Here is a 26,496-nt window from a genome sequence, read left to right on the forward strand (position 1 = left end):
TACTACTGAATCTGCTTCCACCATTCCCTTCAGGCAATGAATTCCAGATCATAACAATTCTCTGTGTAAAAATAAATCTCTTCGTCTCCCCCCTAGGATTTTCTTTGCCAATTATCTTAAATCTGTGTCCTCTGGTTGCCGACCCTCCTGCCAGTGGAAACAGTTTCTCCTTATCTACTCTATCAAAGCCCTTCATAATTTTGAACAGCTCTATTAAATCTCCCCCTTAACTTTCTTTGCTCGAAGGAGAACAATCCCAGCTTCTCTAATCACTCCACATAACTCAATCCTCAACCTTATCTGAGGAAGTACGTTCTTGCCATGGAAGGAGTGCAGCGAAGATTCACCAGGCTGATACCTGGGACGGCAGGACTGACGTATGAGGAGAGATTGTGTCGATTGGGCTTTTACTCACTGGAGTTTAGAAGATTGAGAGGGGATCTCATCGAAACCTATAAAATTCTGTCAGGCCTGGACAGACTAGATGCAAGAAGGATGTTCCCGATGGCCGGGGAGTCCAGAACCAGGGGTCATAGTCTAAGGATAAGGGGTAAGCCATTTAGGACTGAAATGAGGAGGAATTTCTTCACCCAGAGAGTGGTGAACCTGCGGAATTCTTTGCCACAGAGGGCAGTGGAGGCCAGTTCATTAAATATATTCAAGAAAGAGTTGGATATATTTCTTAAGGCTAAAGGGATCAAGGGATATGGGGAGAAGGCAGGGACAGGGTACTGAATTTGGATGATCAGCCATGATCTCATTGAATGGCGGAGCAAGCTCGAAGGGCTGAGTGGCCTACTCCTGCTCCTATCTTCTATGTTTCTATGTAATTCCCTCATCCTTGGTGCCGTTCTGGTAAATCTTCTCTCCAGGGTCCTGACATCCTTCCTGAAGTGCGATGCCCAAAATTGGACACAACACTCCAGCTGAACTCCAACCAGTAACCTGCCGTAACTTCAGTGGGAGTTTCAAAAAATATTCATTCCTGGGATGTGGGCTTCACTGGCAAGGCCCATCCCGAGTTACCCCGATACAACTGAATGGCTTGCTAGGCCACTTCAGAGGGCAGTTAAGTCACCCATGGTGTTCTGGGACTAGAGTCACATATTGACCGGGCCAGGTAAGGATGGCAGGTTTCCTTCCCTAAAGGACATTAGTGAAGCATTTGAGTTTTTCCAAAAATCAGATAGCTTCATGGTCACTTCTACTACTGCCAGCTTCTTATTTTTTAATTTCTAGATTTTAATAAAATCTGAATTCAAATTCTCAAGATTTGAACTCAGTGTTCTTGACTAGATTATTAGTCCCAGCTTCTGGATTACTAGTCCAGTAACATAACCACTACACTACTGTACCCAAGATCCATGGAAAATAGGAACAGGAGGAGGCTATTCAGCCCCCTCGATCCTGCTTCACCATTCAATTAGATCATGGCTGATTATCTTAACTCTATCTACTTGCCTTGGTTCTGTAACCCTTAATATCCTTTTCTAACAAAAAATCAGTCTCAGTTTTGAAATTTTCAACTGACCCCCCAGCCTCAATAGCTTTTTGGGGGGAGAGTTCCAGATTTCCACTACCCCTTTGTGTGAAGAAGTGCTTGCTGACATCACCCCTGAACGGCCTAGCTCTAATTTTAAGCTGATACCCCCTTGTTCTGGACCCCCCGCACCTCTCCCCGCCACCATCAGAGGAAATAGTTTCTCTCTATCTGTCCTAGCGAATCCTTTTACCATTTTAAACATCTCGATCAGATCACCTCTCAATCTTTTATATTCAAGAGAATAGAAGCCATGTTTACGCATCCTAACCTTATAATTTAACCCTCTAAGCCCTGGTTTCTTTCTGGTGAATCTGCGCTGTATCGCCTCCAAGGCCGATAGATCCTTCTTGAGGTGCGGTGCCCAGAACCGAATGCAATGCTCCAGGAGAGGGGTCTGACCAAGGCTCTATACAACTGAAGCATAACCTCCTCCCCTCTGTATTTCCATCCCTCTTGAGATAAAGGCCAACATAAGGATACGGACCAAGTGCTGGAAAGTGGGTGGCTCTTTGTCGGTCGGCACGGACAAGATGGGCCCGAATGGCCTCCTTCTGTGCTGTATATTCTATGGTTCTATGATTCCATTAGCCTCTTCGGTTGCTTTCTGTACCTGTCGACTGGCTTTTAATGATTTGTGCGCCTTGGACCCCCAAATCCCTTTGCTCCTTTTTATTGAGGGTGGGTTGGTGGGGGGGGGGTCCCGAGGGGGGGTGATGCACAAGATACAAACTTTTCTTTCCCGTTTCAGCTGCTGCCTCACCTGCTGTGTATTTCCGCCATTCTTCGTTCTCCGCAGTTCCACCTCACACGGGTGTTCTTTGCTTGAAGGTTAGGACGTTAGACGGGAAGCCCAGGCTGAACTTTTCTTTTTACACAATGGATAATGAATGTGATCCCACAGAAGGCCGTTGAAGCAAATAATATAAATGTGGCAACCAGTTGTGTCTCATGAGAAAGAAAAGGATTGATGGCTATGGCGAGCAGCGCTGATTCACCAGAATGATACCCGGGCTAAAAGGGTTAAATTATGAGGACAGTTTGCATAGACTAGGCTTGTGTTCCCTTGAGTATAGAAGATTAAGGGATGAACTAATTGAGGTGTTTAGGATGATTAAAGGATTTGATAGGGTAGATAGCGAGAAACTATTTCTTATGGTGGGTGGGTCCAGAACAAGGGGGCATAACCTTAAAATTAGAGCCAGGCCGTTCAGGGGTGGTGTCAGGAAACACTTTTTCACACAAAGGGTTAGTGGAAATCTGGAACTCTCCCCGCACCCGCCCCCCCCCTCCCCCCCCCCCCTCCAACCACCACCAATTGAGGCCGGGGGTCAATTAAACATTTCAAAACTGAGATTGATAGATTTGTGTTCACCAAGGGATTTAAGGGTTATGGAACCAAGGCGGGTAGATGACAGATCAGGAAGAGGGATTATTATCTGAACAGCAATAGATTGGGAAAAGGGGAAGTGCAACGAGACCTGGGGGTTCCTGTGCACCAGTCGCTGAAGGTAAGCATGCAGGTGCAGCAGGTGGTTAAGAAGGCAAATGGTATGTTGGCCTTCATAGCGAGAGGATTCGAGTACAGGAGCAAGGATGTCTTGCTGCAGTTGTACAGGGCCTTGGTGAGACCACACCTTGAGTATTGTGTGCAGTTTTGGTCACCTTATCTGAGGAAGGATGTTCTTGCCATGGAGAGAGTGCAGCAAAGATTCACCAGACTGATACCTGGGATGGCAGGAATGGCATATGAGGAGAGGTTGGGTCGATTAGGCTTATATTCGCTAGCGTTTAGAAGAATGAGAGGGGATCTCAATGAAACTTATAAAATTCTAACAGGACTAGACAGACTAGATGCAGGAAGGATGTTCCCGATGGCGGGGGAGTCCAGAACCAGGGGTCACAGTCTAAGGATAAGGGGTAAGCCATTTAGGACTGAGATGAGGAGGAATTTCTTCACCCAGAGAGTGGTGAACCTGTGGAATTCTCTGCCACACAGGGCAGTTGAGGGCAATTCATTAAATATATTCAAGAAGGAGTTGGATATATTTCTTGAGGCTAAAGGGATCAAGGGATATGGGGAGAAAGCAGGGACAGGGTACTGAATTTGGAAGATCAGCCATGATCTCATTAAATGGTAGAGCAGGCTCGAGGGGCTGAATGGCCTACTCCTGCTCCTATCTTCTATGTTTCTATGATCTAATTGAATGGAGGAACAGGCCCGAGGGTCTGAATGGCCTACTCCTGTTCCTATGGCGAGGAGGTGGTTTGAAGGCAATCGAAAAGGAACAGGCTCGGTGGGCTTAAAGGCCTATTCCTGCCACCCAATGTAGTGAATGAGACCTTGCTTAAAGCATTCACGAAACAAATACATAGACACTTCATTCAACGGCGAATGCTGGTGGTGGGGCCGGGCTATTTTGGATTAACGCCAAACCATGGGTGGGTAGAAGATCGGCTGAGTGAGTTCTTTTACAGAAAGATTTGCAATTTATATTCCCCTTCAGAAACATTGCAAAGCACTTCAGCCAATTTACTTCTGAAGTGAAATTGGAGTTCAGTCGACGACATGAACCTCCACATGGACGTGAAAGACTGGTTGATCAATGTGGGCCAAGTGGTTCATTCACACTCTGATGGTTTAAAAGGGCATTAAAAAATAAAGATTTTTTAAAAATTCTTTGGACTCTTTTGTTTGTTAGTTGTAAAAAATATCAGACATGGGATAAAAAGTCTGTTTGGCTGACAGTCAAGAATCATCCAATCGGGAAACTAAGAGTTGAGTCGCTTCCCGATTGGCCGGGGCGGGGGGCGGTGGGGCGCCGTGAGTGTGGGCGTGGCAGACGACCAATGGCGGGGGCGGGCCAGTCGGTGGCGGGAGGTCAACTGATGATATCTCCAGGAATAGGTCCAAAGCAGAGCCGGCGGCCCTGCGCTGCGCAATGGCAGCTCACGAACGCTTTGTGCGATCGCGGGCAATTCTGCTGACCGCTTGCTTCTTTTTCAATGGGGCCAACGCCTCCGGTCAAAGTAGCAGGCAGAGGAACAAGGATGTCTTGCTGCAGTTGTACAGGGCCTTGGTGGGGCCACACCTTGAGTATTGTGTGCAGTTTTGGTCACCTTATCTGAGGAAGGATGTTCTTGCCAAGGAGGGAGTGCAGTGAAGATTCACCAGACTGATACCTGGGATGGCAGGAATGACGTATGAGGAGAGATTGGGTCGATTGGGCTTATACTCACTGGAGTTTAGAAGAATGAGAGGGGATCTCATTGAAACTTATAAAATTCTAACAGGACTAGACAGGCTAGATGCAGGAAGGATGTTCCCAATGGCGGGGGAATCCAGACCAGGGGTCACAGTCTAAGGATAATGGGTAAGCCATTTAGGACCGAGATGAGGAGGAATTTCTTCACTCAGAGAGTGGTGAACCTGTGGAATTCTCTACCACAGAAGGCAGTTGAGGCCAACTTATTAAATATATTCAAGAAGGAGTTAGATATATTTCTTAAGGCTAAAGGGATTAAGGGATATGGGGAGAAGGCAGGGACAGGGTACTGAATTTGGATGATCAGCCATGATCTCATTAAATGGCGGAATGGGCTCGAGGGGCCGAATGGCCTACTCCTGCTCCCATCTTCTATGGACCCACTCAGCTTGCCCAGACTGACAGTGCCCAGTGATCTTTCCAATATCCCAGTACCACCTGACTCCCCCCCCCCACTCCGACCCCGGTTCCACCGTTATACCCGTGCGTCTCATTTCGTAGCTCTGCGCACATATTGACGGCAGTTTTTTTTTGTTTTGTTGCTGTTGTAGATGTAGCCAGACACACGTGGAACAAATAAAGAATGTTTGCTCGGTAATGTTTTGCCAGAGGAGGTTCTGAATGTTGAAAAACAGCTTCTGACGCCAGATGAAAAGTTAGATCAACATTCGCCAGCTTTGGGAAGAACATTTTATTGCTAAGCATATCCTTTATATAACAGAAATGCAACAAAAAGAAAGGAATATAGAGGGATGGATGAAGTAACCTCAGATTAACTAAAAAAAAAAAATCAAAATCTTCACATTGATGCAGAACATAAATAATATAAAATATGATATAAAGCCCACATACAGTCTGCACAGATTTTCCAAGTCTTTATAAACCAGGAGTTCACAGTAAAAAAAATTGAAGAGATTACCAGGAAGCAAATCCACAGGACAATCTTTAACAACAGACACTGAGGTATAAATCTTTTTGTGTTTTTTTTTCTCCATTGACTTGTCAAAAGCGTGCTTTGATACCTACAGAACCTGCCCTTTTTTTTCAAATCGAAAAGTAGAGTTACACTCAAAAAAAATGATGTATAGCAAAGAAACCTCGTTGTGATCAAGAAGGTTAACTTCTATTCGATGGTGACCACCGTTTCAAAATGTAAATATTCATGCGGCTCAGAAACACTAGCGAGAGAGCAAGGGCAAGGGAGGGAGGGAGAGAGAGAGAGAGAACAAGAGTTCTAAACCTAAATAACAGCAATTGTGTTAGCTTCTTTACAAAAAAAAGTATACATCTTTGCTCCAAGGTTCTTGTCTAAACCAGGTTCAGCCTCGTATCTCCACATGAAAGACATTGCAAAAAACTTCGAGAGAGTTTGGAACTGTACAAATACCAAAAAAGATTGAACAACTTAGATGTATGTACAACAGTTCTAACTACAAAGTACACAAGCTATATAATAATGTAATAAAATTATGTAAACAATTTTTTTTCTTGACACGGTTTGACTGTGACGATATTTGAAAATTCACACCTTCCACGTTTGTTTCTTTTAATATATATATATCTAGAATTATGTTGAAAGTTTGAATGACCTTAAACATTGTTTCCCTTGTACCATCCTTCCGCCCACCGTTCTGATAACAGTTGTAACACAGCACATGAGTTCAAGGTAGGCTACCAGCCAGATGAAAAACATAGGTTACAAAAAGGAAATTAAAACCTCGTAAAGGTGATGAGTGTGAGTGAGTGAGAGAGAGAGAGAGAGAAAGCATACATCAATCAAATTAAATTAATAAAATTAAAACTCATAATGGTAATTTTGGCCGGTGAATTGTTTTTTTTTGTTCCCATCAAGATTGAACACCATATCGTATATGATGTGGTTAATTTTATTTTTTTAAATGTGCATGCACCACAGTCATTTACTGAAACTCAGAACCACAGCCATGGTTTTTTTTAGTAGCTGTTTTCTATCTACCACAGTCTATGAGTAATATGTTGTACAGTCAACAGCTCTTAAACAAGAAGGTGGTCACCTCAGCTGAAGGTCAATCCTTGACACAGACCTGCCCGGTCTGTGGGCGTTCCCACTTTAATCTTTGTTCTTCGTTACTCTTGTTTTTTTTGTAAATGTCCATATACTTAATACAATTTTATTGCGGACAGCAAATCATAAGGAGGACACCACGATTTGAGATGTAGAAACGATACAAAGTTAAACGGCAAAGTCCGAGGGGAGGAGGGAGGGAGGAGGAGGAGCAGGAGGGAGAGAATCTGACCGCACACACACACACCACCACCACCACCAACCCAAGCCCTCTCACCCCTCTCTCCAAACCCTCCGTCTCTCCCAAGGTCCACGCTCAGCTGGACTCTGGCTTTATCTATACATCATGTCGCAATTACAATGCTCCAAACGGCAAAGAGAGAAAGAAAAATGAAACCAAAAAAAAAACCCGATCGGTTTACAGTTTTCACAACGGAAACAAAAAAAAAACCTCGAGAAAAAATGCGAAATGTCACAAAGTCTTAACAGTCGCATCCAGGGTAAAAACTGATGAGGCCGTGGAGTCTTCTAAAGAGTTTGAAATTCCTTGACCAGAAGCCAAAGTTTCTGGTCGCTAATGGTAGCTCTGTGTGTGTATGTGTGTGTGTGTGTGTGTGTGTGTTTGTGTCTCTTAATGCACTTACAGCTTCACTCTGTAAGTTATTTTATTTGTCACAGTTCTCAGGCTCCAGGCTGTATTTGGAGTTTTTATTTCATAATTTTCATTTCCCCAAAAGAGTTTTTTTTGTGTGTGTGTTTAAAATCTAAGTCGAGTCGCAGATTTGCACCACGGCATATTTCATATATATATATATATCTCTATTATATATATTTCAGTTGTGTCTCCTCTTTTTTTGTCGTCGTCGTATTTTCGTTTCCTCGTTTTTAAAATTTTGTCCGCTCTTTCCTCTACACGTAATACTCTTTGTCCTTGTTTTTGTGCTTCTTACTGCTGCCTTTGGCGCTCTGCTGCTTCTCCTTGACCACCGTGCCGTTGGTCTGCGCGGAGTTGCTGATGTAATTCCGCGTCTCGTCCACCTGGTAGGAGCCTTCGTCCCTGTTCCGGTACTTGTACATGGCGTACAGGAGGATCAGGATGCACAGGGCCGCCGCGGCCACAATCCCCACGACCATCCCCGTCGTGCTGCTCGATTCCCGCACCACCTCAGAGGCCCCCGGGCCCCTTCGGACTGCCGGCTCCGTGGGGTTTGCTGTGGGTACATTACGGAACATGGGTGAGGTGACTAGGGGACTCTTCAGCTTGGTGCTGTCTACTTCGTAAGCGGTGGGCAAAGGAACCAACACTAGGCCGGGCTGGGGCTTCTGCTCACGAGTATTCAGCTTGCCCGCGGGCAACTTGGGAGCCTTCCCGGGCGGTGTGGAGACTGCGGAGCTGAGCAGCTCAGGGGGAGAGGCTGTGGTAGTAGTCCTACCGGATTCGGATGCTTTGTTAGGCCTATAGTCCTTGTACTCCCACTTGGGTGCGTACGCTTTGGAGCCACCTTCGAAGGCCGATGTGGACAAGGTCTTATCTGTTACCAAGGACAAGGTGGTGTGAAAATCTTCATCATCAGTAGGGGGTAGGTTAGAGTCAAGTGCCTCCCCTGAGCCATAACCAGATATCACCAAGCCAGCATCACAATCATCGTTGTCCCGCTCCGACAAGCAAGGTAACCCCACCTCAGGGATCATGGACAGGGAATCTTTGGTGCTCTCAATAATGGTGAGGAGGGGGCGGAAGGTAGGGAGGAGGGGAATGAAAGGTGCACGAGTGGCGAGAGGAGGGGTTGCTAAGGGTTCTTCTGTCACTACAGGGAAAACTAATTCACCTCCTAGGATTGAAGGAGAAAGAAAGATGTTAGCGAAATGCTTGGTCTTCTACACACACACACACACACACACAAACTTCTCTACTGTAAAAAGAAACAAATCAAAATCACGTCACACAGGGATGCAATAGCTTTAGTGCCGAAACGAAAAGGCAGTCCTTTAACTTAATCATAGCACAGCAAATTAAAAGAAAAACTGACACCAACCATTACAGTTTTAACATCAAGTAGGCTTAAACATACACTTAACGTTAGCATTTAAAGAGATAAAAGAGGAAAATTAAGTTTTACAAATTAATTTAACACGCACACACACACACACACGCACACACACGTTTTAAAAAAAAGCATTACAGCCTACAGTACATCCAAGAAAGAAGAGAGGCGATATATATATATATCTATATATACATATACATAAAAATATATACCACATAATTTTTAGTCAACTTACATCAACAAATTGCCCGCATGATTTTGGCATGAAGAAAAAATTTATAAAAAAAAGAAAGTTGTGTAAGATGCTCTTGGACAAGTTTGCTATATTGTTGTAAATTTTTGTACTTAGCAAAAAAAAATGCTTGCTGACAAAATGCTTACAAAGGGGGAGGCAACAACACATATACATCCACACCACACAACATGAAAAGTAACTCTGCACCAATAAGTTATTCTTTTTCATCGTTGTTGCTGTTGTTGTTTAAAATATTTCAGGTATTACAAAAAAAAAGACTGTACATCGTGTAACTTGAACATCTTATCTTTTTTGTTTGCTGTTAAATATCTACAAATCTAATGCTTTCTTTTTTTAAATCTTTTACGCTGAGATATTCTTTTGTTAAATTAAATCCTTTTTTTTCTTGTTTTTTCTTTTCCGTGTGTGTGTTTCTTTTTTTTTACCGTTAAGGTTTTTTTTTAAACGACCGGACGACTGATACTGTACATTTTTTGTCAACACTGCTAAAAGGAGGAAGGAGACAGAGGAGAGGGTGGGTGGGTGGGTTGGTGAGGGAGAGGGAAGGGAAATGATTTTTTTTTTAATCTTTCCAGGTTCCACCCTATGAGTGTACTATGCGGGGGATGAGGATGACGGGAGTGAATGTGTATAAAAGTTGCCATGTCCATGTAAAGGCGGGACGAAGCGATCTGGCAGCGTTAGAGCTTTTAGCTGTAAGGAAGGGATGGGGGATATACAAACAAATGAGCATATACATGCCCATCTACGAAAAAAAAACATAACTCTAACACTGACATTTCACAAACCCTAAACTGCAACTTCTTCACCATGCAGTCGATAGAGAGAGATATATATATATATATAATTTTTAAAAAACTTTTAACAGCTTTTCCCGAAAAAAAATCTAAATAAATCATCGTTAAAAGATTTCCAACTGCTCCCTCTGCGTCGAAACCACTTCAAACCGTGTGAGATGCAACTCTTTAATTTTATGTTCCAAAAAAAAATCCCCCCCCCCCGCCAACACACACACACAACCACGTTGGTGAAATATTTCAATCGGGTGCCAGTAAAACCTGGACTTTTTTTCTTCTCTGGAAGTGAATAGGGACTGGTTGAAAATGGACGGAATTGTGGAATGCCAACTCCCCCCCCCCCCACCACACAAAAACGGCGATTAAAAGAAAAGTCTCGGCGTCCCATATATTAACAACAGCGGAATTTGACTTAAATCCCGTCACTGAAAAGTAGCGACCTTAATCGCGAATGGCTGGGAATCACGGGGCGAGATCCCGAAAACCGCCGGGAGACATCTAGGCGCCATTATTATTAAAAAATAAATGAAAAGCAGAACCGGACGTGTTCAGTCGCTATAAACTAGCGGCTCCTTTTAGCGACGGAACGACCCAATTAACAAGATACACACGAGCGTATATCAGGGCAGTTCTGCGGGATGGAGAGGCGGAAGGGGTTGGGAGGAGGGAGGGAGGGAGGGAGCGGGAGGTTCAAGGGGAGCAATTTTCGACTCCCCCACCCCCCCCACCCCCACCCGAGCTGTAAAAAAACTGGCGCTGCCGGTCGGCCGATCGTCATGAAAACCGCCCGGTTTAAATCAAGGGCAGATTCTATATTAAAAAGAAAAGGCTCCTGTGCGGAATCTCCTGCCACGCCTTGAAGTGGTTTGTGCTTCACGTTACTTTTTTTTTTCAAAAAGAAGAAAATTATCAGCACAAATATTTTGTTTTTTTCAATAAAATGTTCATCAGAATCAAAAAGGAAAAGATCTTAGCAATTTAAAAAAATAATTAAAAGCCCCAAACATTAAAAATTACTGACAAAAACAATTCTTTGTCCCTCAGAGAATGGGAGGAAGACCTAAACCAAAGCAATTTTTTTTTCCCCAACACACTTTCATAGATGAACAGCCAGATGCACAGCTACAGACAGAGTAAGAGGGGGACGGAAATATTTACCTGTCACCTGGGGCATGTGAAATGAGGTGACATTATCTCTATTTTTAGTACAATTTCTCCTTTTCTTTTCTTTTTTTTTTAAAAAAGAAAAAAAAACACTTTTTTTTTTGTTCTGTGTGTAAGGGTGGCGTGCAGTCTGGATGTACGTCAGTACAGAGCTAGAAGAATTGGCTGAAAATGGGTCATCTTTATTGCAAGTGGTTAATAATGCATGCTTAAAGTAAGTTGCATTTAGGGAAAGTTTAAGAACAGAACAGCAAGCTAGAGCGGGAGAAGGTTAGCAGGAAGAGAAAGGTCAAAGGTTAGGAGAGCACAGTTTTTTTAACAGCATCATTCAACAAGTCAGTTTGGGGGGGGGGGAGGGGGAAGTGGGGGAAGAGAGGGAGAATTCCACAAAAGAGCATTAAGTTCTAATCTCAAGAAATCTTCTTCAGAAGTCAGTCAGCCAATGAACTGTAAACGTGGTTTCAATTTTTGTCCCCCACAGCTGCATAGTTTCTGTACATTTGATCGAATTGCACGTTCTTTTTTCCAGTTGAGAATATTTTTACATAAGAATTCTGTGCTGCCTCCAGATGCTGAGTGTACCAGTGATAAATGTATAAATTTCCAAGGGGGGGGTGGCCACACACTGTGAAGCTGAATAGATTAAGCGCCTGTTTTTTTTACCCCCACACCTTCTCCGTCCTCTCTGGAAATCAAGACTCGTTGGGGGCTCACTTTCTCCTGTGTGCACCCTAACCCTAACCCCCTTCCTCAGCCCCCGACCCCTTTTTGCACTTCACGCACGTTTCCTGGTTGGGGGGGGGAGGGGGAGTTATTCCCAAGCAAAGACCTTCCAGGAACACGGGAACAGGAAATCCGGAATAACAACAGAAAACGCTGGAAAAACTCAGACAGGCCAGGCAGCATCCGTGGAGAGAGAAACAGAGTTGACGTTTCAGGTCGATGACCCTTCGTTTAACTCTGTTTCTCTCTCCACGGATGCTGCCTGGCCTGCTGAGTTTTTCCAGCGTTTTCTGTTGTTACACGGGAACAGGAGTCGGCCATTCCGCCCCTCGAGCCTGTTCCACCACCATTCAATCAGATTATGGCTGATCTGTATCTTAACTCCATTTACCATGGTTCCGTCTCTACCTACCAAATTCCTATCGCTCTCAGTTGCCTGCATTCTGCCTGAATCAGGTGCAAGCATTCGAATATAATTCACGTGAGAGTGGGGGGGGGGGGGGGGGGGAGTGGCATCAACACACCTCCTGACTCGTGCCCCTGGGTTTCCGTCCGTCAGACAGCCACTGACCAGCCCATTGACAGTAGGCCTTTGAGAACTTGCGCAGCCCGGCTCCCCCAGTCATGCACGGCCATTGTTAATTCATGGGCAGCAAGGAGGCTCAGCGGGACTGATGGCCACCTGGCTGATGTTTCGGGCCAACAGCCGGAAGGCTCTTTGAGCCTGTGACCATTACTACTGCGGTGGGGTTTCCCCCCTCCCTCGATTCTGGGGACCCGCCCATTCCAAGCGGCGTGCCTGCTCTTGAGAGAATGCCCACATGGATCCAGGTCCGTTGAGGCGGAGACGATTTGAATAGCCGACTACCTGAGTCTGCACTTGAACACGGGGAGTGAGAAACCAGCTCCGATGTACTTTCCTGACTTCATCTTATTCTTTCCTGGGACCTAAAGCTAAGGATTGCCTTGCCAACATCGGCATTCCCTTCCTTCCGCAATCACACAAAACGCAAGACTGGTGCCACCTAACCACTACTTGATTAATACCTCATCTTAGAATCATAGAGCACAGAAGGAGGCCATTTGGCTTATTGCGCCTGTGCCGGCTCTTTGAAAGAGCTATTCATTAGTCCCACTTTCCTGCCCTTTCCCCATAGCCCTGCAAGTATTTTCCTCTTCAAGTATTTATCCAATTCCCTTTTTGTAAGTTACTATTGAATCTGCTTCCATCACCCTTTCAGGCAGTGCATTCCAGATCGCTGCGTAAAAAAAAAAATCCCCTCTGGCTCTTTTGCCAATTATCTTAAATCCGTGTCATCCGGTTACCGACCTTCCTGCCAGTGGAAACAGTTTCTCTTTATTTACTCTAAAAATCCTTCATAATTTTGAACGCCTCTATTAAATCTCCCCTTAACCTTCTCTGCTCTAAGGAGAACAACCCCAGCTTCTCCAGTCTCTCCACATAACTGAAGTCCCTCATCCCTGGTGCCGTTCTAGTAAATCTCTTCTGCGCCCTCTTCAAGACCTCGACATCCTCCTTGAAGTGTGGTGCCCAGAATTAGACACAATGGGGGAGAAATGCGCTAAATCAGAAAAGCTGGAAAAGTTAGGGCCAGGCGCTAACCTCTTCCAGCTTCTCTGAAATTCCCATTTTTTGCTCTAGGAGGGAAGTGGAGCACTAAATCAAGCACTCCACTTCCTTCTTGGAGCGCGAGAGGAGGGGAGGTTCGCGACCCAGGGCGATGTGCTCAGCAGCGCCACAAGTGGCCAAGCGTGGCGCTGCCGTGCTGCAGGGGGTTCCTCCCTGAATTAAAGGGAAGGCCCCAGGCTGCAAACTCTGCAGTTTTTTTTAAACTTACCTGGACCACCGGGGAGCGGGGCCGCACGATCAAGCGGGGTGCCGGGCTGACCAATCGCAGCACGGACCCCGCATCCGGAGGTGCAAGAAAAAAAGTTTTTAAAAATCCGACCATTTTTCAGGGTGGCCGGCCACCCCTCACCGTTAACTTCCACCCCGCTAGCGGCCAGGCCGCCCTGCTGGCGTCCCCTGCAGCAGTCACTGCCGGCGCCCGGCGCTGCTGCGGCGGGGGGGGGGGGGGGGCCGAAGGGGAAGTTTTGTGCCGGGGCGATGCACCCGGAGATGACGTCACGATCTCCGGGCGCATGAGATCGGGGCGCAACCCGACCGCGCCGCCACTAACCTCCCACGGAATTCGGCAGGAGGCGGGGTCAGCGCCGCGCCCGGGCGAAAAGGCCTTTGCGCCCCATTAGCGCCCCCCACGGGAGGCGCAAAGGAGGGGAATTTCTCCCCCAATACACCTGCTGAGGCCTAACCAGTGGCTTATAAAGGTTTAGCATAACATCATTGCTTTTGCACTCTATAACACCAAGGATCCCGTGTGCTCTTTTAACAGCCACCTTTAAAGATTTATGTACATACACCCGTCAGGTCTCTCTGTTCCTGCACCCACTCTAAAATTGTACCATTCTGTTTAACTCCACCATGCTCCCAATATATTAAATATACTGGCCCAGATATTCCGATCCCTGTGTACCCACCCGTAGGGACATCGGCAATGCCGGTTTCAGGCATGCTCTCGACAGATCCTCCGGCTGCCCTGGAGAAGGGCCTCTGCGGGCGGATAGTTCCGCTATTTGGAGACCCTCCTCCCGCAGAAAACCCTTTCAATTCTTACGCCTGGTGAGGCCTGCTTTTACCAGGATAAGAGTTCAAAAAAGTAAAAAAAAAAATATTTTTCACTGATTTATCATTTAAAAATACTTTAAAACAAGGTACGTTTATTTTTAGCCCCGTAAAAAACGTTAATTATTTTTTTCAAAAAATTATTTTTTGTTTAAAATACTTAATTTATTGTAATTTCAAGTCATTTTAAAAATGTGATTAAAAAAAAATGTATTTAAAGTTTTACTATGTTTTTTCATTGATCTCCATTCATATATTTGACAGGTCTTCCTGTCATGTGTATGAAGGGACATTCCCTTCTGTGATTGGCTCCCCATGGCCCACGTGATCCCAAGGACGCTACGAACCACCTGCACCTCTGGGATACGTGGGCCCTGCGCAATTGGAGTTTGGAGAGGCCCAGGAACGGAAGCTGTGTGCGTCTCGGGAGCCCTCAGGTAAGGGCGTAGATTTTTCCAGATCGCAGTCCTCCGCCCGCGGGAGGCCTGCGATCGGAAAATACGGGCCACTATTACATTTCCACGGTACCTCATCGTGCCAAAACATCTCTAAGTCACGTGGCCAAATATGGCAGCCACTTTTTGCCAACAGCGACCTCGCTGATTTGCTTTTTGGTGGTATTGCTTACAAGAGAAATATTGGAGAACTTCAAATAGCGCCATGGGATCCTTACTGTCCACCAGATCAAGAGCTTGGTTTACAAAAATCTAGGCTGATACTCCAGTGCTGAGAGAGTGCTGCACTGTCGGTGGTGCCGTCTTTTGGATGAGACGTTAAACCAAGGTCCCGTCTGCTCGCTCAGCTGGATGTAAAAGATTCCATGGCACTATTTTGAACAAGAGCAGGGGAGTTATCCCCGGTGTCCTGGCCAATATTTATCCCTCAATCAACATCACTACAAAACAGATTATCTGGTCATTATCACATTGCTGTTTGTGGGAGCTTGCTGTGCGCAAATTGGCTGCCACGTTAACTACATTGCAACAGTGATTACACTTCAAAAAGTACGTCATTGGCTATAAAGCGCTTTGGGACGTCCATTGGTCGTGAAAGGCACTATATAAATGCAAGTCTTTCTTTCTAACATCTCATCCAAAGGATGTCACCTCCGACAGTGCAGCACTCCCTCAGTACTGCTCCTCCGACAGTGCAGCGCTCCCTCAGTACTGCCCCTCCGACAGTGCAGCACTCCCTCAGTACTGCCCCTCCGACAGTGCAGCACTCCCTCAGTACTGCCCCTCCGACAGTGCAGCACTCCCTCAGTACTGCCCCTCCGACAGTGCAGCGCTCCCTCAGTACTGCTCCTCCGACACTACAGTGCTCCCTCAGTACTGCCCCTCCGACAGTGCAGCACTCCCTCAGTACTGCGCCTCCGACAGTGCAGCACTCCCTCAGTACTGCTCCTCCGACAGTGCAGCACTCCCTCAGTACTGCTCCTCCGACAGTGCAGCACTCCCTCAGTACTGCTCCTCCGACAGTGCAGCACTCCCTCAGTACAGCTCCTCCGACAGTGCAGCACTCCCTCAGTACCGCCCCTCCAACAGTGCAGCACTCCCTCAGTACCGCCCCCCCGACAGTGCAGCACTCCCTCAGTACTGCCCCTCCGACAGTGCAGCACTCCCTCAGTACTGCTCCTCCGACACTACAGCGCTCCCTCAGTACTGCGCCTCCGACAGTGCAGCACTCCCTCAGTACTGCTCCAACAGTGCAGCACTCCCTCAGTACTGCTCCTCCGACAGTGCAGCACTCCCTCAGTACCGCCCCTCCAACAGTGCAGCACTCCCTCAGTACCGCCCCCCCGACAGTGCAGCACTCCCTCAGCACCGCCCCTCCGACAGTGTAGCACTCCCTCAGTACTGCTCCTCCGACAGTGCAGCACTCCCTCAGTACTGCCCCTCCGACAGTGCAGCACTCCCTCAGCACCGCCCCTCCGACAGTGCAGCGCTCCCTCAGTACTGCCCCTCTGACAGTGCAGCACTCCCTCAGTACTGCTCCTCCGACAGTGCAGCGCTCCCTCAGTACTGCCCCTCCGACAGTGCAGCGCTCCCTCAGTACTGCCCCTTCGGCAGTGCAGCACTCCCTCAGTACTGCCCCTCCGACAGTTCCGCACTCCCTCAGTACCGCCCCTCCGACAGTGCAGCGCTCCCTCAGTACTGCCCCTCCGACAGTGCAGCACTTCCTCAGTACTGCCCCTCCGACAGTGCAGTAGTCCCTCAGTACTGCCCCTCCGACAGTGCAGTAGTCCCTCAGTACTGCCCCTCCGACAGTGCAGCACTCCCTCAGTACTGCCCCTCTGACAGTGCGGTGCTCCCTCAGTACTGCCCCTCCGACAGTGCAGCACTCCCTCAGTACTGCCCCTCCGACAGTGCAGCGCTCCCTCAGTACTGCCCCTCCGACAGTGCAGCACTCCCTCAGTACTGCCCCTCCGACAGTGCAGTACTCCCTCAGTACTGCCCCTCCGACAGTGCAGTACTCCCTCAGTACTGCCCCTCCGACAGTGCAGTAGTCCCTCAGTACTGCCCCTCCGACAGTGCAGCACTCCCTCAGTACCACCCCTCCGACAGTGCAGCACTCCCTCAGTACTGCACTGGAGTGCCGGCCTCGATTCCGTGCTCAGGTCTCTGTGCGCTGGACACGAACCCACATCCTTCCTGACCCAGAGTGCAACCAGCTGAGCCAAGCCGGCACAGAAAAAATACCCCACACGTCCTCTACTGGCCTGTCCTTTCAGATAGATTTTTTATTGGCTGAGGGATACGGGTCGAAAGCGGGTAAATGGGGTCAGTGCTAGGGGTTGCCAACCCTCATCTCCAGGAATTGAAGATTGATCGCCTGGCCACTGCCGCGAGAGACCTGGGAGAAAAATCATAGTCGACACTAAAAAAAAAAATTCTATTTCATTTAATTTGAACACTTATAATAATATTGAAGATCGGGGGGGGGGGGGTTCGGTTGGAGGTGAGAGGTCATATGATTAAACCTCCAGGAATGCGTCCAACCAGAGTTGGCAACCCTCGTCGGTACAGATCAGACATGATCTAATTGATTGGCAAAACAGGCTCAAGAGTCCAAATGGCCTACTCCTGTTCCCATTTTGCCTATTAAGATTCCTGAGTCCGAGGCAGCTTTCTAAAGAAAAGCAGTCCCAAGTGGTGTCTTTGGTAGTGAACGGACTGAAACACGTGAACACAGGGATTGGACGCTTGGATTTTCAGGCTAGTGCTCCAACTAATTGAGAAATATAAAATGTCATCCATGACCAACTAGAGGAAGCAGAACTGACCGGCCACCCTTCGGAATCAATCCATCGCATCAGCAGGCCGCCTATTAGCCTGCTGACAGCTGCCATGGATCTGTCAATACCTTACAACATGTTACTGTTAAACGGACCAAAGCCCACATTAAATCACAAGACACTTGCTACAATGGAACCTGACTGGCTAACTGGCCTCACCCCTCCCTATCTCTGTAACCCCCTCCAGCCAGACAACCCGCTGAGATCTCTGCGCTCCCCCAATTCCGGCCTCTTACACATCCCCGATTTTAATCGCTCCAACATTGACAGCCGTGCCTTCAGCTGCCGCGGCCCTAAACTCTGGATTCCCTCCCTAAACATCTTCACCTCTCCACTGCTCTCTCCTCCTTTAAGACGCTCCTTAAAACCTATCTCATGGACCAGGCGTCTGTCCTAACATCTCCTTATGTGGCTCGGTGTCAAATTTTGTTCGATAATGCTCCTGTGAAGCATCTTGAAATGTTTTACTGTGTAAAAGAAATAAGCATACACTAAGTACATAGACAACAAAGGTGAAGAAGACTAAAGGGGATTTGCAAAAGGTTAGGAAAGAAGTCCCAAACTTGGTGAAGTGCTGTAACCTACAGGGCTAGGGACCAAGAGCTGGAGAGTGGGGTTAGGCAGGATTGCTCTTTTGCGGCTGGCACAGGCAGGATGGGCCGAATGTGTTCCTTCTGTGCCATAAATTTCAATGATTAAAGGCGCTATATGAATGCAAGTTGTTGTTGTTATGCTCCACATGTGTGTTCTCCCACCTTACTTCATCTCACCCCATCAACACATCCTCCTACTCCTTTCTCCCTCATCTAGCTTCCCCTTAAATGCATCTACGCTCTTCACCTCAACCGCCCCCTGTGGGAGCGAGTTCCACAGTCTCACCACTCTCTGGGTTAAGAAGTTTCTCCTGAATTCCTTATTGGATTTATTGATGACTATCTTATCTTTATGGCCCCTAGTTTTGGATTCCGCACAAGTGGAAACATCTTCGTTACATTTACCCTGTCAAACCCCTTCATAATTTTAAAGACTCCTCAGCCTTCTCTTTTCTAGAGTAAAGAGCCCCAGGCTGTTCAATCTTTCCTGACAGTTATAACCTCTCAGTTCTGGGTATCATCCTAGTAAATCATTTCTGCACCTTCGCCACTTTATTATTTCCAACAGATTTCATGTCATGGATGCTTCAATGACTTCAACAGAATGTAAAAACCAAGATCAGGAGCCTGAACTGCATTTAACATTTACAAAACCCAAGCCCTGTTAAACCTCAATAGAATAAAAAAGGAGAAACTGTTTACACTGGCAGGAACCGGAGGATACAGATTTTAGACAATTGGTAAAATAACCAGAGGAGAGATGAGGGGAATTTTGTTTTACGCAGCGAGTTATGATGATCTGGGATGCGCTGCCTGAAAGGGTGTTGGAGGCAGATTCAATAGTAATTTTCAAAAGGGAATTGGATAAATACTCGAAAAAGGAGAAGTTTGCAGGGCTCTGGGGAATGGGCGGGGAGTGGGGACTAGTTGGCCAGCTCTTTCAAAGAGCTGGCACTGGCACGATCGGCCAAATGGCCTCCTTCTGTGCTGTGTGAGTCTATGATTCAAATGTTGGACCTTTTCCCAGTCCTCGGCACTGACTAACTATGGATCTGTGTCCAATCTACGCTAGACTGTGTAACGCCTTGGTCAGGACCCATCTGGAGCACGGTGTTGGTTTTTGGGCACCACACCTCAGGAAGGATATATTAAGAAATAAGAAATAAGAGCAGGAGCAGGCCATACGGTCCCTTGAGTCCGCTCCGCCATTCAATAAGATCCTTGACCTTGGTGGGGGGGCAGCGCAGATTCACCAGAATGATACCGGGGCTTACAGGGTTTAATTCTGAGGACAGGTTGCATAAACTTGGCTTGTATTTTCCTCGAGTATAGAAGATGGAGGGGTGATCTGACCGAGGGGTTTAAAATGTTAAAAGGATTGGATAGGGTAGATACAGAGAAACTATTTCCTCTGGTGGGGGAGTCGAGAACAAGGGGACATTATCTTAAAATTAGAGCCGGGCCATTTAAGAGTGATATCAGGAAGCACTTTTTCCAGGGTAGTGGAAACCTGGAACTCTCTCCCTTAAAAGGCTGTGGACGCTGGGGGTCAATTGGAGCTTTGAAGACTGAGAGCGATAGATTTTTGTTAGGTAAGGGTATCAAGGGATTTAGCGATTTAGGAGTTGAGGTACAGATCATGAGGAAAGATTGAGTAGACTAGGCCTATATTCTCTAAAGTTTAGAAGAATGAGAGGTGATTGACATGAATCTTGTTATTCATGTGAAAATGACTTATGAAACAATACTGGGCGGCCTGCTGGTGGCGCTGTCCAGGGAGAGTATAAATACTCGGGCATGGGCCCAGCTTGCTCAGGACATTCTTTAACGGGAACTAGTGAAGGACACAACTAGATCTCCATGTTGAAAAACAGTTTATTAAAGCCTTGTTTAATACTCAGACCAAATGCCTTGTAGTTTTCTTACGGTCAGTGATCTTATTGAAACATACAAAATTCTTACAGGGCTTGACAGGGTAGATGCTGGGAGGATGTTTCCCCTGGCTGGGAAGTCTAGAACCAGGGGTCACAGTCTCAGAATAAGGGGTCGGCCATTTAGGACTGAGATGAGGAGAAGTTCCTTCACTCAGAGGGTGGTGAATCTTCGGAATTCTCTACCCCAGAGGGCTGTGGAGGCTCAGTCGTTGAGTATATTCAAGACAGAGGTCGATAGATTTTTGAGCACTAAGGGAATCAAGGGATATGGGGATAGGGCGGGAAAGTGGAGTTGAGGTAAAAGATCAGCCATGATCTTATTGAATGGCGGACCAGGCTCGAAGGGTCGAATGGCCGGCTCTTGCTCCCATTTCATATGTTCTTAGATCAGCCATGATCTAATTGACTGGTGGAGCAGGCGCGAGGAGCTGAATGGCCTGCACCTGTTCCTTTGTTCTTATTAGTATGTGACATCCTTTACAGCAGCTCACTGCTTGCTTTCTTGATGCCCTGTTAAACTAATCACTATCACGCTGGGAATGGAAGCTTATTAATCCCCAGCCACCAGTCTTTCACACTTCCATTCCCATTCTTTGTAATGTGCGTGCAGTTGGCTCTTTTATTAGTCCCTTCATACATCTTCTGTAAATTTGAATGCGTTTGGTGAAAATAAAGCGGTCAAATGCCGCAGCGACAGCAAAAGATGACGAGTAGAATTTGCTGATAAGTTAATCCTCTCTAGGTTCCTACGTATGCTAATCAAAATTTGTCACCAATTTTAGCTAATTTTGCTGCTAGTCTTTATCTTGCCAAAACATAGGCTGCGCCATCTCCTCATAATGGAGCTTTCTGGATGACTTTCAATATTTCACACTTAATGACTAGTTGCATAGCAGGGATATTATATGGTATTGAATTACTGCACAATCTTATTTTCACCAAATGTTCCCTCCGACTAATTTAAAATGCTGAATTTCCTTAACCCTTCACTCGACTGAATACCCCCAGTAGCAAGGGTGGACTGAAGAGAGCTCGGAGGATTTTAGTGCACTCTTTGCTCAACGTGGGAGCAGCAATCAATTAAGCAAATTGTATGCTGCACATAGCCAAAAAAGAGTACCAGTCTTGGGACAACAAGCTTAAACTGTACGGTACTCTGGTCAGGCTACACTCTGAGTCCTGTGCCAAGGTTTGATCACTGAGACACAAGAGAGACATTCAAATCCCGAAGGCAGTACCGAGGGAGTGCTGCACTGTGGGAGGTGCCGTTGTTCAGGCGAGGTGTTAAACCGAGGCCTCGTCTGCCCTCTCAGGTGGACGCAAAAGATCCCGCGGCACAATTTCGAAGAAGAGCAGGGGGAGTTCTCCCTGGTGTCTTGGGCCAATATTTATTTCTCTACCAACATCACTAAAAAAACAGATGATCTGGTCAGTATCACGTTGCAGTTTGTGGGAACCTGCTGTGCCCCAAAATTGGCTGCCGCATTTCCTACATTACAATAGTGACTGCACTTCAAAAGTACTTCATTGGCTGTAAAGTGCTTTGGGACGTCCTGAGGTCGTGAAAGGCGCTGTAGGAATGCAATTTTTCTTTCTTCTGTGGAGCCATGAGACTCCTTCCTAGAATCACAGCACTGAATGATGTGGAAAGAGTAGAGAAACCTGGGATTTTCCTCTTTAAGAGCAAGTAACGGAGAGGGGACCTTGTAAATAAGATAGTGAAGAGTATAGAAAAGGTAAATCCAGAACGCTACTTCAAGTTAAATCATGACGTGGGACCAAGAGACAGGTTGAAACTAGTGAAAAGTAAGCTCAGGACTGATAGGGTAGGTGTGGAGAGAATCCAAAATTAGGGGCCATAAATACAAGATAGTTACTCATAAATCCAATAGGGAAATCAGGAGAAATTTCTTTACGCAGAGAGTGGTTAGAATGTGGAACTCGCGACCACAGGGAGTGGTTGAGGGGAATAGCTTAGACGCTTTCAAAAGGAAACTTGACGATTACATGAGAGAAAAGGGAATAGAAAGATATGCTGAAAGGCTGAGATAAGGTAGATGGAATGGGAGCAGACTCGTGTGGAGCATAAACACCAGCACAAACTAATGGTCTGTTTCTGTGCTGTATATTCTCAGAGGCTGGGTATTCTGCGGCGAGTGTCTCACCACCTGACTCCCCAAAGCCTTTCCACCATCGACAAGGCACAAGTCAGGAGGTGATGGAATACTCTCCACTTGCCTGGATGAGTGCAGCTCCAACAACACTCAAGAAGCTCGACACCATCCAGGACAAAGCAGCCCGCTTGATTGGCACCCCATCCACCACCTTAAACATTCACTCCCCCCACCACCGGCGCACCATGTCTGCAGTGTGTACCATCTACAAGATGCACTGCAGCAACTCGCCAAGGCTTCTTCGGCAGCACCTCCCAAACCCACGACCTCTACCACCTAGAAGGACAAGGGCAGCAGGCGCATGGGAACACCACCACCTCCAAGTTCCCCTCCAAGTCACACACCATCCTGACTTGGAATTATATTGCTGTTCCTTCATTGTTGCTCGGTCAAAATCCTGAAATTCCCTCCCTGACTGTACTGTGGGAGTACTTTCACCACATCGACTGCAGCGGTTCAAGAAGGCGGCTCACCACCAACTTCTCAAGGGCAATTAGGGATGGGCAATAAATGCTGGCCTAGCCAGCAACGCCCACATCCTGTGAATGAATTTTTACAAAATTTCTGTGTAATTCTATACTCGAAGTTCTTCCTAGTGAGGTACCAATACATGGAACAAACTCTGAATAGGGTACTAGAGGCGTGAACCCAGGAATCAATGAAGAAACGGTTGGATGCTGTGATGGGAGAATGGATTTTAGGGTCTTTCTAGAGGAACCGGCCTTCCGCATTTGCATCTATGAACAGACCTCAGCATAATGAGTGGTGGGACCAGTGCTGTGTAGGCTAAAGTGGGAGTGTTTGGATCTCTGGGCAGAGAGCTGAGCCAGTGTGTAAAGATCTTTTAATGTGATCGTTTTCCCCTTCCGATGTTCCGCCTTTCCCCCCGCTCCCCCTGGCACCTTGTTGGGTTCCTCTTGTACTTTGCGCGAGTTAGCCAACTTTCCATCTGTGAACTGGGATGGTGAGTGTGGGCAGCCTTTTGGACTAATGGACAGCATCCCGGCCTAACCCAATCTGGCCCTCGTCCAACGTCTGCTAAACTTGCACTCCACAGCTGGGGGCGGGCGGGGGGGGGTGGGGGTTTGTTAATTGTATTGTGGTGGTGGGTATTAACTGGGGACTCTCTTGTGTTTTAATATATGGGAGCAGGCTCAGGAAGGGGAGCAAAGTTATCTTGGGGGTGCAGGGTATGTAATGAGTGTCTCTGTCAATAAAGGCTTGCGAGCGACTGAAGGCTCGGCCCTAGTATTCTATCCTTCACCAACGGGCTGTCCAACTTTCACAAGGGTCATTGGCAATGCTCCCGCTAAGCTGCATGGCTGCACAGCGGCCACACGCAGGCCACTCACCAGCTTTTACATGTAAGAAACCGCGCACAGGCAAAATTTTGAATGGGCCGCACAGCCGGTTGAATGGACTGCGCACGAAAAAAGAAATTAGAGGGGACATTGGCCGCTGGATAATACGATCGGGTGGCGGGGGGGTGGCAGGAACCCTGGGGGATTTTTCCCGCTTCCCTCAGCCTAAAGGTGCTCAGACCAATTACTGAACACCTATTAGCTGGCTGGATGAGATCAGCCAATCGCAGCACCACTGGTCGGTATTGTCTTGGTACAACTCTGGGTGGTGCACTTCGATACTGACTTATCGGACACCAGGGGGCGATAGTGGTCTGCACCAGTAGAGCGCAACGGGCTCTACCACGCAAAACGGGCAGTACAGTGGCTAGTCGGCCCCTATCATGTACTGTATATATTTTTTTATCCACACATTTTGTTTGTGTCTTTTCTTCTCTCCCACATGGCAGCTGTCTTCCATTCCACCAGCGCAATTTACACTTCATCTAGAGCCATTCTCGGTTCCTTAACCTGTCCCATTACCATCTCCTCTCACCTTGAATATCTCTTAATGTCTCTCAATGTCTCTTAATCTCTCCTGCCTTCTATCCTATCACAGGCCTTCCCTTTTGTTCTTTCATCCCCTCCCCCATTTCCCAGCCACTACACTTGCTTAAAAATCTGTTCCATTTCCTGCTTTTTTCCAGTTCTGACGAAAGGTCGTCGACCTGAAACGTCGGGCTGGATTTTCATTGAGGAGGCGGGACTCCAACTTTTGGGGTTGTAGTCCCGCCTCCATCGAGATGCGGCCAACCCACGCAATTTTCCCTTGATTGACCTTGTTGAGCCCGCCCAGCGGGCTCAGCAGGCCAATTAAGGGCCACCCGGCAACAGGTGACGTCACAGACTGAAATTTCATCTGCCAAGACCTTTTGGCAGATGAAATATCAGCGTTCGACAGCTGTTTGAAGTTGTCAAACACTGACAATCTGAACTCTAAGTTAATTCCTTCCTGTCAGGATGATTTAGAGATCTCTCCAGAACAGAAAGCTGAATGCTGCAACTTTTGACAGCTCGCGGCCATTCTGCTTTCTGTGCCGGTGAGATGAGGGACTCCCGAGATGCTGTAAAGGTATGTAAATGTAAGTACAACTTCTTTAAACACTTTACACACACCAAACACACTTACCTCTGCACTCATGCACCCATCACTCACCTGAACACCGGACATCTCGACCCCTCCAAGCCCTTCATCCCGACGGCCCGCCTCGCTAACTTGGCGTGGTTTGGAGCCGTCGGGAATCCAACATTTCAACAATGAAAATAGGGATTAGGCTAAAAACTGCCTGTTAATTACCTGTTAACAGGCAGTTAATTGGCACTAATCCCCTTCCCGCCTCGGGGAGGCGGCTCCCAGCGCGGGTCGGGTACCCGCCTCCTTTGAAACTGGCATGGGGGTGGGATGGGTTCGTGCCCCCCGATTTCGGGATTTTAACCCCCCACACGCCTCCAATCCCGCCTCCACGGCCCAATGAAAATCCTGCCCGTTAATTCTGTTTCTCTCTTCACAGATGCTGCCTGACCTGCTGTGTATCTCCAGCATTTTCTGTTTTTAGTACAGTGGCTATCTTGCTGGACTATTACTCCAGGGGCCTCAAGTAATAATCTAGTGGAACATAAGTTCAAATCCCCCACTGGCAGCAGTTTGCGTATTTGAATTCAGTTAAAGAAAAAACACACCTGGAAATAAAATGCTGGCACCAGTAAAATAAAAAAAGTGATTAGACTGTCACAAAATAACCCAACCGGTTCACTAATTAGGGGAGGAAACCTGCCGGCCTTACCCGGTCTGGGCCTACATGTGACTCCAGTCCCTGACACCAACGTGGTTGACTCTTAACCGCCTTCCGGAGCGGCCTGCCGAGCTACTCAGGGGCAGCTAGGGCCCCTGCCATCGCTGCGTCTCGCTCTCTGTCCCACATTCAAGGATAAAACACGCCGGATGGTTCGTGGTAACCATAGTAACTGCACCGAGGCCGTCAGCAAGGATTCATTATTTAACTAAATAGTGCTCTCGGGTAGCTCGGATTCTAAAATTCTCTCTGTAGCTGAGTGCTCGCACTGCCAAGCCTTAGATGTGAAGTAACGTGCTCAGCATATAATGTTAAGGCAAGCACACCAAGATTAAATGGCTAGCTGCTTCCACCATCTTGACTTTTCGATAGAGATTTGCTAAGTATTCTTCAGTTGGGCTGGTGCAGACTATATCCTCTGAAGAACCCAGATACGATCCCTATACGCACACACACCACGGAACGTAGGATGCAGCCACTTCTGCTGTTTAAGCGGCTTAGCTATTTGAAAAGTAATTTTACTGGAGAGTCTCTTTTTTAGCCTCGGTGAGAGAGAGAGAGAGAGGGGTTTGATATTCCAGCCCAAAATGTCCGTGGAGGATGGTCCTAGGGTCGAGTATTGGGCAATGTGAATGGATGAACGGTCTGGAGTTTTTCTTGACTACGTTTTGGGGATCAGGAAGTATTTATGCAGATTTTAGAAGATTAAATGGGTGGGGTATAGAGTCATAGAGCACAGAAGGAGGCCATTCAGCTCATCGTGCC

The 26,496-nt window shown here is 47.2% G+C and overlaps 1 protein-coding gene across 2 annotated transcripts in view; it reads right to left on the bottom strand.

Annotated features, from left to right (window-relative positions):
- Positions 1 to 5,457: 5,457 nt before the first annotated feature.
- Positions 5,458 to 26,496, bottom strand: part of nrxn3a (neurexin 3a) — a 2,455,668-nt gene continuing 2,434,629 nt past the window's right edge. For both annotated transcript variants that reach the window (XM_086002654.1, XM_086002656.1), the window contains one exon: positions 5,458 to 8,682. In XM_086002654.1, the coding sequence (XP_085858780.1) occupies positions 7,760 to 8,682 (923 nt within the window). In that variant the 3' untranslated portion in view covers positions 5,458 to 7,759. The remainder of the gene's footprint in view (positions 8,683 to 26,496) is intronic.

This window comes from Somniosus microcephalus, chromosome 12 (genome assembly GCF_052327205.1).
Source record: "Somniosus microcephalus isolate GS21.2 chromosome 12, FLI_Smic_1.0, whole genome shotgun sequence".
Taxonomy (NCBI): domain Eukaryota; kingdom Metazoa; phylum Chordata; class Chondrichthyes; order Squaliformes; family Somniosidae; genus Somniosus; species Somniosus microcephalus.